The following is a 15,316-nucleotide window of genomic DNA, read 5'->3' as shown; positions in this document are numbered from 1 at the left end:
AATTTTAAACAGTGAGATCGGCGTCCTGTTTGAGTTGGCTATTGATATGTACTGTAACTACTATGGGCTGATCTCGGCTTTTTAGGCCTTTTATACATTTATTTTATTTACATTTATCCGCATTCGTCGTCTTTTTTAAATATCGTATTTAAAATGAACTTCGTGGATTCTCATATCGTTACTCCGGGTCCTTACAGGGCTACCAAACTGGTAAGAGAGTGCATCGCTCGGGTAGCGAGCTGGCTGAGTTATCCGTCCCACAGATGTGAATTCCTGTTTTTATATCGTTTCACTTTGTTTTAGTCTTCGGGTTTAGTTATTCAATGCATCGCATGTATTTTAATGCTAATATAAGGCATTTACTTGGGTGAATGTCTGGGGGAGTTTGACTTGGCCTAGATGTTCGGGTGCGAGCTCCAGTTGCTGGTTTGTTTAGGTCGGGGGAGGGGGGTGGGGGTTCACTGGCACCCATGAACCATATCACCATTTTATTTCGTGTGACTAACCACGTCATTGCACTGGTCCACTTAATACGATCCATTGTGCAGTAGTGAGATAACTATATAAAAGTTTATTATATATAGTATATGTTATAATAGGTGATGCAGTGGTTAGCACTGTTTTCCTCCGGGTACTCCGGTTTCCCCCCACAGTCCAAGAAACATGCTGAGGCTAATTGGAGTTCCTAAATTGCCCATAGGTGTGTATGTGTGAGTAGATGGTGTGTGAGTGTACCCTGTGATGGGCTGGCCCCCCATCCTGGGTTGTTCCCTGCCTCGTGCCCATTGCTTCCGGGATAGGCTCTGGACCCCCCGCAACCCAGTAGGATAAGCAGTTTGGAAAATGGATGGATGGATGGATATGTTATAATACATTCACATTGACGGCGTTTGGCAGACGCCCTTAGCCAGAGCGACTTGCATATATTCTGGTACTGGTTCAGTATAACCCGGCTAAGGGGTTAAGCGGGCAGCTACAGGAAGCCAGTGGAGGAAGCGTAACAATGGTGTGGTGTGCCAGAAGGTTGAAAAATAGTCAGGTAGCTTCATTCTGGATCAGCTGCAGGGGATGAATGGTGCTCAGAGGCAGACCTGCTAGGAGTGAGTTACAGTGGTCCAGTCTCGAGATGACAAGAGATTGAACAAGTACATGAGTGGCCTATGTGGAAAGAAATGAATGAACCCTTCTGATGTTGAAGAGGGAAAATGAACAGGAGCAGGAAAGATTAGCAATGTGAGAGGAAGAGGACCGGTGATTGTCAGTGGTCACCCCAAGGTTACGGGCAGTGACTGAAGGACAAATCGTAGAGTTTTCCAGAGAGATCGGCAGATAATGGTGTGCGGATGGATCTGCTGAGATGAATAGCCGTTCGGTTTTCATAATAAAGCTAATGTCTTGTTAAATGGTTATAATTGTCATAAATTATTTATGATAGAAAGCTATGTTTTGTTGTCTGCGACACTTGGGTTCCATGACTTAACTCGCCTTTGGTTTTGGCAGTGGAATGAGGTGACCAAGCTCTTCCGGGCCGGCATGCCCCTGCGGAAGCACCGGCTGCACCTGCGCTCCTACGGGAGCTGTTTCACGGCGACGGCCGCCGCGGACTGGCTCCACGACCTGCTACGCAACAACTGCAACTTCGGGCCCGAGGTGACGAGGCACCAGACGCTGCAACTGCTGCGCAAGTTCTTGAAGAACCACGTGATCGAGGATGTGAAGGGCCGGTGGGGGTCAGAGGACCTGGAGGACGACGGGCGGCTCTACAGGTATGTCCCCAGAACCCTTAATAATGTCACGTTTATACATGGTACTGCTTCATACACATAATCCAATCTGGTAATAAAAAAAAGTTACAAAACCATTTAATTTGCATGCATCTAGATATAGTCGCCTTGGAGAGTGATGAGAAGGGACTACTACTAATACTGGTAATAATAATTAAAGTAATACATACGTTTATCAAATGCTTTTTGAGTTATTGCTACCACCATATGGTATTGCTTTTGGTGCAATGTGTCACGAAATTTGATCCTTTCCAGATTGTCATACAATGTGTCTGCAAATTTTGAAAGATCTGTCAAAAACATAGGTCCCAGAAACATAAGTGTTCCCTGTCCAGGCTCAGTGACTGCCAGGGCTGAGGATATGAGTCATGTTCCTCTGTTTGCACGCATGTTTTCTCTCACATCGGTCTCACTAAGTTGTCTGTAGTGGATGTCTGTGAGTGTCCTGTGTGCTGGTCTTGCTGTAGACTGGCGTGCTGCCAAGAGTCGAGCCTGACCCTGATGTCGTACTGGCCAGTCTGTTTTGGAAGATGAATGAATGGATGATGCATAGCTCATGAATAAGATATAAGGCCCTGATATGTTTTCCACAGATGATTATTATAAGTAGTTATGGTTCTCTTCTCATTTAGAATGAAGCGGTTGTTTGTTTTTGGCTGTGAAGCGTAATTGAACTCTGAATGAGGGCACACAGAGGAGCCTATGCGCACTGGGAAATTATGCAATTTTTTTCCCCTAAATGGAGCATCTAACGTGCAACCAGTTTGATCGTATAAGTCACTAATAAATGATTAATGAATCAGTCTAATGGAAATGCATGAAATTAATATTCAGAAGGTTTTTTTTCCTCTTCGTCCAAATGAAATATAATTTCATGCTTCTTAATTTCTGTTGTTCGATTAATTCGTTAGTTTGAGTTTTAACTTTTATAAAATAAGTAACATTTGCTAGACTCCTTAGCCGTTACTAGTTTCTTGAGATGTAAGTGTGAAATGTAGAGAGGGTGTGGAGGTTTTGGGGAAAAGGTGGGGTCAGGGGACTAGCTTTACTTGCCTGGAATTAGTTATTAACAATATAAATTTGTATGTTTTATTTTCACGTGTGTGTGTGTGTGATTTTGAGAGTGTGTTTTTCCCCATTTAATCTCCAGTGAACATTATTTTAATCTATGAGATTGATGTAAGGAAACTCAGTCACCTGACTGAAATACTCCTTCTCACCTGGGATTGAATTTCACATCTGCTTCACCTTTTAAAGTCTTATTTCTTTTTAAAGGTTTCCTTCCACTTCACCAGTGAAACCTGTTCCGAGTGGCTCCAGTTCCACGAAGAAGAGGAAGAGCACGTTGAAGGAAAAGGAGGCTCTCTTCAAATTCCGGACCTCCAAGATATTTGGGAAAGAATCTCAAGTGGGAATTGTTGTCATTTTTCATTAAAAAAATTATCTTGCAAAAATGCCTGCTGTATGTATTTGGTCTTTTTCTTTCTAAATGTAATCCTAAGTGTATTTATGTTGTCAGGAAAATGTGGATCCTTTGACACAGGACATCCCAGCTGATTCTTCACCGAGAGAAGAGGTCCATCGTCGAGAAATAACAGAAGACGATATTCTGGATATTTGGAGGACCATAACTCTGACACAGTGCGTTTTCGCTCTTCTTCCTTGTGGTCGTATTTGAAGTGTTACCTTGGATGACATCATGATCTGTTTTATACCCCCCCCCCCAGGTTACAGAAAACCTTGGGGCTGACCTCCTTTGAGGATGTTTTAAATCCCTTTGATGTGAACTCCCGCTATATTGCCTATAACATGACCAACGTTAACAAACATGGAGTAGTAACTCTTGAGGACAAGACAGGTAAGGTATTTTCAATGTGCATTTTGAGAGGTTTTCCTGTTCAGTTTAGTATACTTACACACTTACAAACGTTCAACTTTCAGACATATGGAATTTGGACTGTAAGTCCAAATTGTGTTCCATGGACTCCCGTTTCTTGTCCGCAACATCAATGTTTTTTCCCCCTGCACACCAATTCCGCTTATTACGACTTCTGGCTGCTCCTCCCACTCCAGTGCAGCGTTCGTGCTCCCAGCATCCTGGTTGTTTATGCCTGCGTATAGCCTTAAATTATGTTGTATGACGCCTTATAAACATTTCAAGTTACGAACGGTCGTTCTAAACTTCCCGTTCGTAAGTAGAGCAGCGTGTGTCTGTGTGTGTATATATGTATATGTAATATAGTATTTTGGTATATTTAATATACAAAATAGATTTTAGTGTATAACTGCCATTTTATTTTTTATTTTTTTTTATTTTATCACAGATGACCTGCCTCACTGGGTTTTGTCTGCAATGAAATGTTTGGCAAACTGTAAGTAACTTTCACCTAAATAAGTATAAGTAGGTGATCCAAATTAAGGTACTGCTTGAGTGTTAGCTGTATGATGGTGGAATATTTTTTTCCTATTTAAAACTATGGTTAAGAATTGTGTCCTTATAGAATAGAAAGCCTTTATTGTCATTGTACTGGATCACGGATGCTACTTGTACAACTGAATTGCAGCTTATCAGGCCTGTGATTTAAATCGGGTTGAGAGTTTCTTTTGCATTTGTTTAGTACATAAGTCAGTTCGGTTTTTCTCTCTCCCCCTTTACACATAAGGGCCAAAGTACGACTTGAACCAGCCCTCGTACCCTGGATTCGAGAGGGACGTCTTTAAGACGGTCTCAGACTACTTTGTGAACCTGCCACAGCCGCTGCTCACTTATGAGTATTATGAGTTGTTTGTGAACGTCTTGGGTATGTATGGGTGGCCCCTCTCCCTGCAGTTAGCCCGTTCTGACTGAGAAACTTCTGCGTCTATGCAAATATGGGCTTTCCCAATGGTGCCAGTCTGTGTTCTCTTTTAAAAATGTCTATATCAGCTTGACAGTATATGGAAACCAGTCATTTCTGATTGCGACCGTTTGTGGGTATTCCAGCTGAACTGTATAGTTCACCATGTTTGCAAGAAACATGACATTCAGAATGTTTGTTTTTTTTGTCCCTGTATGTGACAGGCTTCTCTGCACTGCTTTTCAGTGGCACTGTTTGCGTTGTGCATGTGTTTGTGTGGTTGTTTTTACTAACGTGAAATGAATTGCCTGAGTCTTATTCCCCTTCCTAAGTCTGCTGCCTGCCTGTTTTGCCCCCCCCTACCTGCATCATGTCCTTAATGTTGTTCTCTGGTCCTTCATTAGTTTTGTGTGGCTACATCGTACTCCCTAAAAATCGTCACGGGAAGCGTAAAAACCTGGAAGATGCCAGCTGTCCCCAGCCACCAAAGACCCCCCACCTGAATGAGACCAAAGCATTCAGGTCAACAGAGTGTCTCCTCCTGAGCTTGATACGGAAGGAGGCAATTGATGAAACCGAATCGCCCATGCGAGAGGTCTTCAGTTCCAGACTGATGTCGAGGCCCCCTTCCCTGGGATTGGACCCAATCGCATGGGCCCACCAGCAAGGAATCTCTAGTAGAGATTCTGGAGGACACGCTGCAGACTTGGTGGGAGGGTGTTGCCTGCAAAGAGAGAGCAGAGGAGCAGCGGCCGGGAGACTCAGACCCCGGAGCTCTTCTCTGGAAGGAATTATTGATCACAAAACTGACGGTTGCTCCCAGCTCAAGTGCAAGTCAATGAAAAATCTGCCGTTCCGTAGAAGTGTCAGCAGTGGCAGTGGGGTTTTTTATCCCTCTCCGTGGCACGAAGAAGAGGCTTTGGGGCAGAGCTGTCTGGCCAGAGCTGCCTCAGCGTCGAGTCTTTCTTGTGATGTGGGTTGTAGCAGAAGAGATAGGAACGTGCACTACGCTGAACTTCCCAGCAGCAGCGGTATGACTTCTGCGTCCCTGCTGGCTGTGCAGTCCAGAAGAAACCGTTCCAGGAGCTTCTGCAACCTCCCCGACGTGGTCAAGCACAGGTCTGCCAGCAGCTTCAGCATCAACACTCCCGTGGCCGAGATCACTATGAAGCCGGACTGTTCCTCCAGCATTGGGTTGCGAAGGCCCAGTTTACTCAAGCTTACTAGTTCCCCTGCAGGAGTCCAGGCTGCACCCGATGTCAGTAGGCGCTGTTGTAGCTCTACGGATTTGTCCAACAAGTGTGCTGCCCCTGTTCAGTCTGTGTCCACTATCACACAGCGACCGAGTCCTGACCAAAGTAAGGCCATGTCTGCATGTGTGTCTGAGCTGCACTGTGGCTTCTGCGCTTTGCTTGTTTGGCATCTGCTTAAACTTTGAAAAGACGACCTTCTCTCTCCCCCGTCTTTCAGGGTTCAGCAGCTCCAGTCCAAGGGCCACAGGCTAGACTGCCCCTGTCTCGGTTCTTAACTAGAGCAAATAGTTTACTTTGTAATGTCACCTTGCTTCATGTTCAGGGTGTAAACAAGCCGCTGATTTAAAATGCATCCCATAACCCACTGTTTCCCAATTCGGTCCTCGTGGACTGTCTGGGAGGGAGCAAAAACATGGGCTATTTAGAGGTCCCTGAGGACCAGGTTGGGAAACTCTGCAATAGCATTAAGGCTCTGGCTCTCAAGGACTGGATTTGCCTGATGTTTTTATTTATTTATTAATTGATTGACTGGATTGCTCTGCCTCCCTGGCCTCAACCAAAAGCATGCACATCTATTAATTATTTTTTTCTTATTTGTTTAGTTGCCCACTGTGTCTTAATCCACTCATTTTAAGGCTTTATTACCCTAAAATGAGTTTGTAAGGTTTGCTAAGTTTTTAAGCAAACTAATTCCCGATTGCCACATCACTGGACAACGCATTTTTCTACAAGCTCATCCTGTTTGATAGAGAATTATTTCCTGGCCTCACAACCCCCAGCATCCTTAGAGCTGTGAATCTTGTGAATGTGCAGTGTTCATTTTGGGGCAATCCCTTTAGGTCCATTCAGGGCAGTATGCAATATGCTCCTATAAAAAAATGCTCTAAACTTACTTATTCTGTTTCCATATGTTCTTAACATGCAGTGCTGTTTTCAGGATTTTAGATGGAGTGGCATATGCATTGTGAACAGTCAAGACTGATATGCAGTGTAATATTTACTGTAAATGTAATAATGCCTATTAGCAGTTCTGCTTTTTCCAACTAATCTAAACTTGTATTTTTCCTTGCATGATTTAATTTGCTCTTGTTTGGACTTTGCATCCCTTTATCTGTCATGTGATATAGCTTTGCAGATCCAGAACTCTCTCTCTCTCTGGTGTGAAGGTCTCCTGCAGCCACAGCTGGAGCAGGTGGCCATCGAGGCCCTGCAGCTCTGCACCCTTCTCATTCCCCCGGTTCGTCGGCGCAAGCTGCAACTACTCATGCGCATGATCTCTCGCATGAGTCAGAACGTAGACATGCCCCGATTGCACAGCGCTCTAGGGACACGCACACTGGTAGGGGCCCTGGATGTATCTTCTCCAAACCTCATTTCTTAATGTAAGTTGCCCAAAGGAGATGGCATGGATTACTCCCTGCCATGACCCCTAGGTGTCACTGTTGTTACAGATGGTGCACACATTTTCCCGTTGTGTCCTCTGCTGTGAGGAGGAAATGGACCTGGATGAGCTACTGGCTACGAGACTGGTCTCCTTTTTGATGGATCACCATCAGGAGATCCTCCAGGTTCCAGTCTACCTGCAGAATGCAGTTCAGGATCACATTGCATACCTCCGGAAAGTTCAGGTGGGGCACATGGGGGTCACCTGTAGAGCTGCAAACTCTTACATGTACTTCAGAAAATTCCAGTGTAGGCTGAAATGTATTAATTGTGTAAAATAACTTAACTAGTAAGTCAGTCAGTTTTTTGGACTGATGGAACAGTGATACTTCATTTATCCCCATGGGGAAATCCTCTTTTCACCTACCCTATCTTGCTCTCTATAAGACACACAGACACACACAGGTGAGAGCAAGCTTGGGGTCACAGCACAGGGTCAGACAGTAACTGCAGCAATCAAGGGTTAAGGGCGTTTTTCAGGGGCCCAATGTTGATATCCGTGTGTGGAGTTTGCATGTCCCCCCCCCCACAAACAGTCCAAAAACAAGTTGTCTGCCTGTCTCTGTGTGGTGTGTGAATATTCCCTGCGTTGGGTTGACACCACCTCCTGGGTTGTTCCCTGCCTCATGCCCGTAGCCTCTGCCACCGTAAGCTCCAGACCCTCAATATCCTGCATCAGACAAGGCGGGTGTAGAAAGTGGATGGATGTTCATTGCTCTTTCCCTTCCCTCTCCAGGTAACGTATCCTGGTGCGGATGCTGCTTCAGCTCTGCCTACGTACTCGTTCTGCAGACGGATAAGTGCTGAGGAGTTCGAGGAACAGAAGCTGACGATCTCTCAGGCAGCCATTGCCGAGCTGCTGGAGAGCATCATCAGGAACAAAAGCATGGCTGTGAAGGTGAAGAAGAAGAAACTCGCGCAGGTAAGAATCAAGAGGGGAAAAAAACATATAAAAGGTGCAAACTTGATATAATCTGAGCCTTGATCATTTAGTTTGGTTCCATCCTCAGTTCCGGAAGGAATACCCGGACATCTACAGCCGCCGTTTTCCCAGCACGGACAGTGAGGCCCAGCTGTTTGTAGACAGGCCAAAGATCAAGCCGCCAATGCTGCTCCATATAAAGAAAACAAAAGCGTTCAGTGTTCACAACTGAAGTCTTTCTGCTCCTAGCGAACTGCATTTTTATTTTTGAAGACCCATCGACTACATGAAGGAAACTGTAAGAGGATATTTAGTGTGCATGACTGTCATTATGTAAACGAAACCCTCAGCTTGGACATTTGATACACAGTACGATACTTGACACATTTGTGTACAATAACTTATTTTCTGTTATTTTCTTAATGCATCGTTTTACCACCCTTTTCTGAAATGGTGAAGGATAAATGCTGTATATGCTACAATGACTTGATATCTGCACAAGACAAGAATTGTTACTTTATTTCCAAAAATGTTGTATGAGTTTCACAGTCAGGTGCCATTTACTTATTTGGTGAACCAACCCGTGGTGCTTGTATATTTGGGCAAATGGGAATAGCTTTATGCAATACTTTTGGCTATTCTTTATTTCCTTCTTTGTTTGTCTATTGCCTCAAAGACAATTTTGAAAGGTACGACCCCCCCCCCCCCCCCCAAATTTTGAAATGTTAAGTTGTTGATATGTGTGAGAACATTGTTACTGATGTCAATTCTGTGTATTTGGTTTTATTTTACACAATACAAAGTAAACCTTTAAAGTGAATATTATTGGTTCTGTTTCATTGGTTCATTCATTGGTTAAGTTTTAAAATCAATATGCAGAAATGAAACAGATTCCCTGTAAGTATTAATGGTGTGCGAGTGTGCCCTGTGATGATTTGGGACCCCATCCTGGGTGGTTCCCTGCCTTATGCTGATGGTCTCCGGACTCTGAGTAGGACAAGCAGTTACAGAAATGGGATGGAATGTGGAGAAATCATGCATATCTTTAATTGGCATAATATAAAAAAAGTTTCTCGTTATACAGAAATATTTCATTATAATGTGATACGCATCTCGTTATAATGAGAAAGTATAATGTTGTATCATGGAAATGATCTCATAACGAGATCTGACATCATCTAGTTCTAATGCTGCTAGCTCTTTTGATAGTAGCTCCATTGATAGTAACCCTGCCAGTCAATGCTGCTGTTATGTCTGACTAAACCAAATATATCAACATATCCAGAAGCTGATTACACTCAACTACACCATTCACAAATGCATTGCTTAATTGATATTCTTCAGTGTGCTGCATGGCATATTTCCAAAAACTACCAGGATATATTGCTTAATTTACTGAGGAATTAATGAATTACTCATTTGTAATGGCCCCATATATTCATGTTAATATTCTCAAACGGTGTCTCCCCTAGGGTTAGGGCTTGCATGGATGAATGTACTGAGCTCTTGTCTACATTAAGCCTATTGTAAATGATATACCCATCTCATGCACTTCACATGACCTGTTAGGCATAAGAATCATTTAGCAGTTAAATATGTTTCCTGTGCTGTTAAATACTTGACCCAAGGAACATAAGGAACTATTGTCCCATTCTCAGCCTCAGTGTCTTGAACTTTGTTACAGTAAGAAGGATGAACTGTTGAGCAGAGTTTGTGGAATATGCAATCAAACATGTCTTTTAAAATATATCCCTTACTCTTCCCCGCACTTTGCAAGAGTTTTTCTAGACAATGCACTGTGATGACAATGGATGTAGACAAAGGGGTACTTACATATAGCTCTACTGGGTACTGTGTCCTCCCAAAACATTGTAAATTTTAATTCAAATTTAAGTATAAAACTACACATGCGTTATCAGCTAAAATATAAAGTATCTTTATAATTAGTGATTTAAAATTGCCTGCTATTTCTCTCAGTTCATGTGGCAACATACACTCACTGGCTACTTTATTCAGTATACCTTTTCAAATACTCGTTGAAGCAAATATCTAATCAGCCGATCATATATTAGCAGCACAATGTATAAAATACACAGGTCAGAAGCTTCGGTTAATGTTCACATCAAACACCAGAATGGGGAAGAAAGATGATTTAAGTGGCTTTGAAATGTAGCATGGTTGTTGGTGACAGATGGGCTGGTATGAGTAGTTCAAAAACTGCTGAGCTACTGGGATTTTCACGCACAACCATCTCTAGGGTTTACAGAGATAAAACACCCTCTGGTCCCCCTTCTTGAAGAGGGGGTCCACCACCCCGGTCTGCCAGTCCAGAGGCACTGCCCCCGATGTCCACACGATGCTGCAGATGAGTGTCAACCAGGGCAGAACTACAGCATCCAGAGCCTTAAGGAACTCTGGATGGATCTCATCCACCCCGGGGCCGCACTTCGTCTGGTTCCTCACCCAGGGCCTGTTTGCCTTGGGTGACCCTACCAGGGGCATAGAGCCCTAGGCAACTTAGCTCCTGGGATCATTGGAACACGCAAACCCCTCCACCACGATGAGGTGTTGGCTCCAGGAGAGGACATCTCAATTACATTCCGGCAAAACCAATGAAACTGCAACATTGCCTTCTTTCTGTTTCAATTATAAGGTAATTACTTTCTCTTGGATCTTGGACAACACAATTAGGATGGATATGAACAAAGAAGTGATTAATTACAAGTTTGTCTGACCTTGGCCAGCACTTGCATTCAACTGATAATGACTGGACAAAATCAGAGTCTCATTAATCACATCACTATCAAGAAAAGTGAAGCAGCCCCCATTAGAGAAGTATACTTGTAAAATCATAATGAGTTTCCCTTCTTCACCATTTGTAATAAGGGTATTTCAGTGCAACAACACTCTCCATTAACATTTATACACACTTTGTCCCAACTTGATGATACCTAAATAAATTCCCCATTTTTTACTATTAGCTAATAATAATCACTAATACTAATCGTGATTTAGCTAACATACAAATTTATAGCTGTAAGGGAATACAGGTTGTACTTTTTAACACAAACAAGGCTGAAACTAATTTTGCATTTTGCTCAAGTGTTGAGATGTAGTGCTGCTATCAGTACATGCACATCCACACGTTCAGGTTGTTTTACTTATTTTTTATTTCTTTGTATTTTGTGTATTGTTGTGGTAGGCTTCTCCTCATTTGGGAGAACGCTGTTGAAAGCCATTATCGTAAAGCCAAACACCAATGGAAAAACCTGAGGACACAAAGGGATTGTTGTTCCACAGGGACTCGGGGATTTGATTGGCTGAGAAACATCTTTCAGTCTGAGGTGCCTGTGTCTGGGAAGCGGCCTCCCTGAATTCTCAGTTTCCCCCCAAATGCAAAAAAATGGATCGGTCTTCATGCAAAACGGCTAGTCGGTCAGTACCCCTCAGCTTCATGCATGGTTTATATGCTTTAGCTATGGAATTACTGATTACTGATACCACAGAAACATCTGAACTGAAAATGTTTCACTACCGTAAGCAGTCACAAACAGAAATTATTTGAAGCAGCACGCAGGACACTGCACCATACATTTTAATCAATCTTGTAACCTACAGCACCATGTTTTGCATCCTACTCATTAAGTTCGATGTTTTAATTTCAACCAGGTGAAGCAGGACTTCAAACGGCATAACCTGTAATTATTTTAATGATTGATAATTTACCCGTATGCCTTAATAGATCAATTAAAAAGCCAAGTAGCTTTATTTACCCTAATGTTTTTGTGCTGTTTGGTTAATGAGTCAGATGGAGTTATGAGATATAAGAACCACGCTGCTTCTTTTCTTTAACTAGCGCTAATTAGCGTCGAGCTGCCAGGAACTGCCACGGCCTATTCCGCTCAGGTCACAGGTCAGCTATAGATCACATGACCCCTTGCATTGCTTTTCACTAGCTTCTTTTTAAAAACTCAATTGGTTAATCTGTAAGTGTTAAATAAGCGAGCAGAGCCTCTGCCTTCTCTTGCCTTGTGACCCTCTGGCCCCAGCGCAACTGGCACTCACTTTAAGCAAGCTGCCGTGTCTTTCCAGGAACCATTCCCCCGAGACTGGGGGGGAGGGCTACCCCGCCTCGGTCCCGGCTTATTCAGAGTGGGAGGGGAGCCGCCTCCACACTTCTTTGATGGACAGGCCCTTATAAACAAGTCTGACTTCAAAAATGGCAAAGGTACCTACAATTGCAAATTCAAGTTTTAACCTCATTGTAATGCGATTTTAGGACATTTGTTTATGTTGGAGATGAAATAAGGTGACAAAAAGAGATGCTGAAGTACATAGAACAATGAAAAGTACCTAATAACTCATCAAAATGAAGGGAATGTCGGAATTAACAGGTAAATACAACACAACACTACAATGAGCAGACGGGACAAATAGTTAAATAAATTGTTAAAACTAGTGGGTGCACACTGTCCACAGAATAACATTTTTATGGTTTTTCTTATCTTTCCCTTAATGCCAAAGGTATGAAGAAAAGTTAAAGAATTATTATTAAATTATTACATAAATATGGGCTATATTTAATATCAGAATATTCCACTCACGTCTTTAAAAGATATTTGAAAGTAGCGTTATTTAATGAAAGTCCATTATTAATTTTCTTGTGCATATTTTGATTACTTTTTATGCATGCATTTCCAACAGTGCAATTAACCAAGTTTTTGTGTGATTTTAGATTTTTAAGTACAGATGCCCACACGCGTGTCATGGCAGAAAATCGGGTGGTAATCTGCTGCCTATCTGGACCCTGGTAAAAACATCTTCTCTAGGTCTGTTATTTTCATCATTGCTGCTTAGTGGTTGCTAACATGCTATCCAAGCTAATAAAAAGATTACAGTCACTGCATAGGTCTTCACTGTCCTAACATATCAGATCATTGCTATTGGTCTTAGAGAAGAGCAGGCATGCAGGGCTGCTTAATTTTGGCATTTAACTGCATACTCACTGCTGAGAGAGTTTGCAGTTTCAGTGCTACCCAAGTGCAGAGCTATAACATGAACCAACAAAACACTGCAGAACAGGATTTCTGAACCCAGGCCTCAGGGATCCCCATGACAGTCCAGCTTTACCGGGAGCTGGGAGGGAGCAAAAACGTGGGAGTTACCGAGGACTAGTTTGAGAAACACTGCCCTAGAAGACACAGCAGCCGGTGCTATATTTTAAAATTTATACTACCTGTATATCTTGGTGCTTGTGTGCAGGACAACACAGGCACATCTAGTGAAGCGTGTTTGCATCAGTGGACTCCAGGGAACAATGCACACCCACTGGATTCGCAGGTTATTTTTCTCTGTACCAGTTATTGATTATCATATTGTATCCATTTAATGTGCAATGGGCCAATACACTAATGATTAAACTAATGATTGATGACTAAACAAGATAGACACACCTAGTAAAGTGTGCTTTGAACAGTGGACTCTAAGGCACAATGCACACCCACTGGATTTATGGCTTATTTTTACCTGTAATAGTTATTAATTATTACATTATATCCATATTATATGCCACTGGGGTAATACACAGCTCTAAAAGCAAATGACACCAGCATGTTCTCTAAAGTTCGCTTTGATCTGCGGTTGGTGTGGGACAATGCACACCCCTTAGGTTTTTGGCTTATATATGTTTAAATGAATTTAGTAATTCTCTTGCTACTTCCATATGACGTGCAATGGGGCGAAATACAAATACATTCATAGCTCTAAAACTAAACATGATCATCTATGAATGGACACTTTGGGGAAATATTAATATCTATCTATAGGAGTTCCTGAGAATTCAAAGGGGATGCATTGTCCCTCATCGTCCACCGATCACAGCACACTTTGCTTTATGTGTCTCTTGTACTTAGTTTCAGTCAATAGCCATTTAATGTCCTCCAACGCACAATGAATGGACAGAGAGTAATTAGTAATGAAATATAATGTATATACATAATCTGAAAACCGAAAAACTTTGCATAGTCTCCCACAGTCCTCCATTCAAAGCATACTCTACTAGATTTGTCTGTCTAATTTAGTTAGGAAGTTAATTCATGAATTTGTGTAGTTTCCCATTGTACTGCACAGACAAAAATAACCAGAAATTCCAAGCGGTGTGCATTGTTCCCTAAAGTCCACTGTTCAAGGCACACTTCATTAGATGTGCCTGTCTTGTCTTGTTTAAAAGTTATTAACCCGTTGATGTATCGTTCCATTGTACATTATGTAAGGGATAATTGACGACGGGCCGTTGAATTATTAGAAAATAATGCACACCCGAGGTGGTGATGCGGCCACGACGCAACAGTTGCTATAAATCCAAAATGTTAAACCAGCACCTCATTACAGCTGAAACGACATATTTTCTTATCTATTAACGAGATTCTGCACAAATTATGAAATGACTTGAAAAGTAAAAATAATCGGTGTGCATTGTCTATATACTGGGCATCGCAATTCTGCCATTAAAAACGTCCCATCTTACTTCCGTTATTAAAGTTATTAAAGCCAGAAACCTGAATACTGAATATGATGCCAACTTAACCGCTGTGTTAATTACCATCATTATTTCAATAGTAGCTCTAGTGCTGCTAAATTTAAATACTGGCTTACGATTTCGATACTTTACTGAAGCAACTTACATGATCTACATATTGTTTGTTCTGTCTTAATGAGGACAATGTGTTACGCAAAACAATAACAATAATAACTATATATATATATATATATATATATACACACACACACACACACACACACACACACACACACACACACACACACACACATACTGCTGAAGAATCGTGAGTGAAAATCACAATCCAGATTCTGACTAATCCGTGAGTCATATTTTACCCAGAATCGTGCAGCACTATATGCAATATATTTTTTTAATTGGGTAAGGATGATCGTGCAGAATGTGTCGGGATAAGAAGATATTACATGGCTCAGAAATGTAGTGATGTGAAAGTAAAACTTAAAATTCTCAAGTAAAGTACAAATTCAGGAAAAGTACAGTAATGAAGTATTTGTACT

General features: G+C 42.1%; 1 protein-coding gene across 2 annotated transcripts; it reads left to right on the top strand.

Moving 5' to 3' along the window:
• depdc1a (DEP domain containing 1a) lies at window positions 1-9,059 on the top strand. 2 transcript variants are annotated; one of them, XM_048976715.1, is made up of 12 exons: window positions 1-210; window positions 1,501-1,766; window positions 3,060-3,192; window positions 3,304-3,425; window positions 3,512-3,642; window positions 4,109-4,156; window positions 4,448-4,585; window positions 5,026-5,979; window positions 7,041-7,213; window positions 7,326-7,502; window positions 8,054-8,239; window positions 8,328-9,059. In XM_048976715.1, the coding sequence occupies exons 1-12, from the start codon at window positions 154-156 to the stop codon at window positions 8,469-8,471; spliced, it is 2,529 nt and encodes an 842-aa protein (XP_048832672.1). In that variant the 5' UTR covers window positions 1-153; the 3' UTR covers window positions 8,472-9,059. The 2 variants fall into 2 exon arrangements, with proteins under 2 accessions (XP_048832672.1, XP_048832673.1); XM_048976716.1 differs by lacking the exon at window positions 5,026-5,979.
• The last annotated feature ends 6,257 nt before the right edge of the window (window positions 9,060-15,316 follow it).

Source organism: Brienomyrus brachyistius, chromosome 15, assembly GCF_023856365.1.
Source record: "Brienomyrus brachyistius isolate T26 chromosome 15, BBRACH_0.4, whole genome shotgun sequence".
Classification (NCBI taxonomy): domain Eukaryota; kingdom Metazoa; phylum Chordata; class Actinopteri; order Osteoglossiformes; family Mormyridae; genus Brienomyrus; species Brienomyrus brachyistius.
The sequence above is the reverse complement of the archived record's forward strand: the minus strand, read 5'-3'. Positions and strand labels throughout refer to the sequence as shown.

Excerpts from the sequence above, each read along its gene's own strand:
- depdc1a (XM_048976715.1), top strand. The coding sequence starts at position 154 with ATGAACTTCGTGGATTCTCATATCGTTACTCCGGGTCCTTACAGGGCT. Across the intron at positions 3,643-4,108 it reads AACTCTTGAGGACAAGACAG|ATGACCTGCCTCACTGGGTT; the intron begins GTAAGGTATTTT and ends ATTTTATCACAG. Across the intron at positions 4,157-4,447 it reads AATGAAATGTTTGGCAAACT|GGCCAAAGTACGACTTGAAC; the intron begins GTAAGTAACTTT and ends TTTACACATAAG.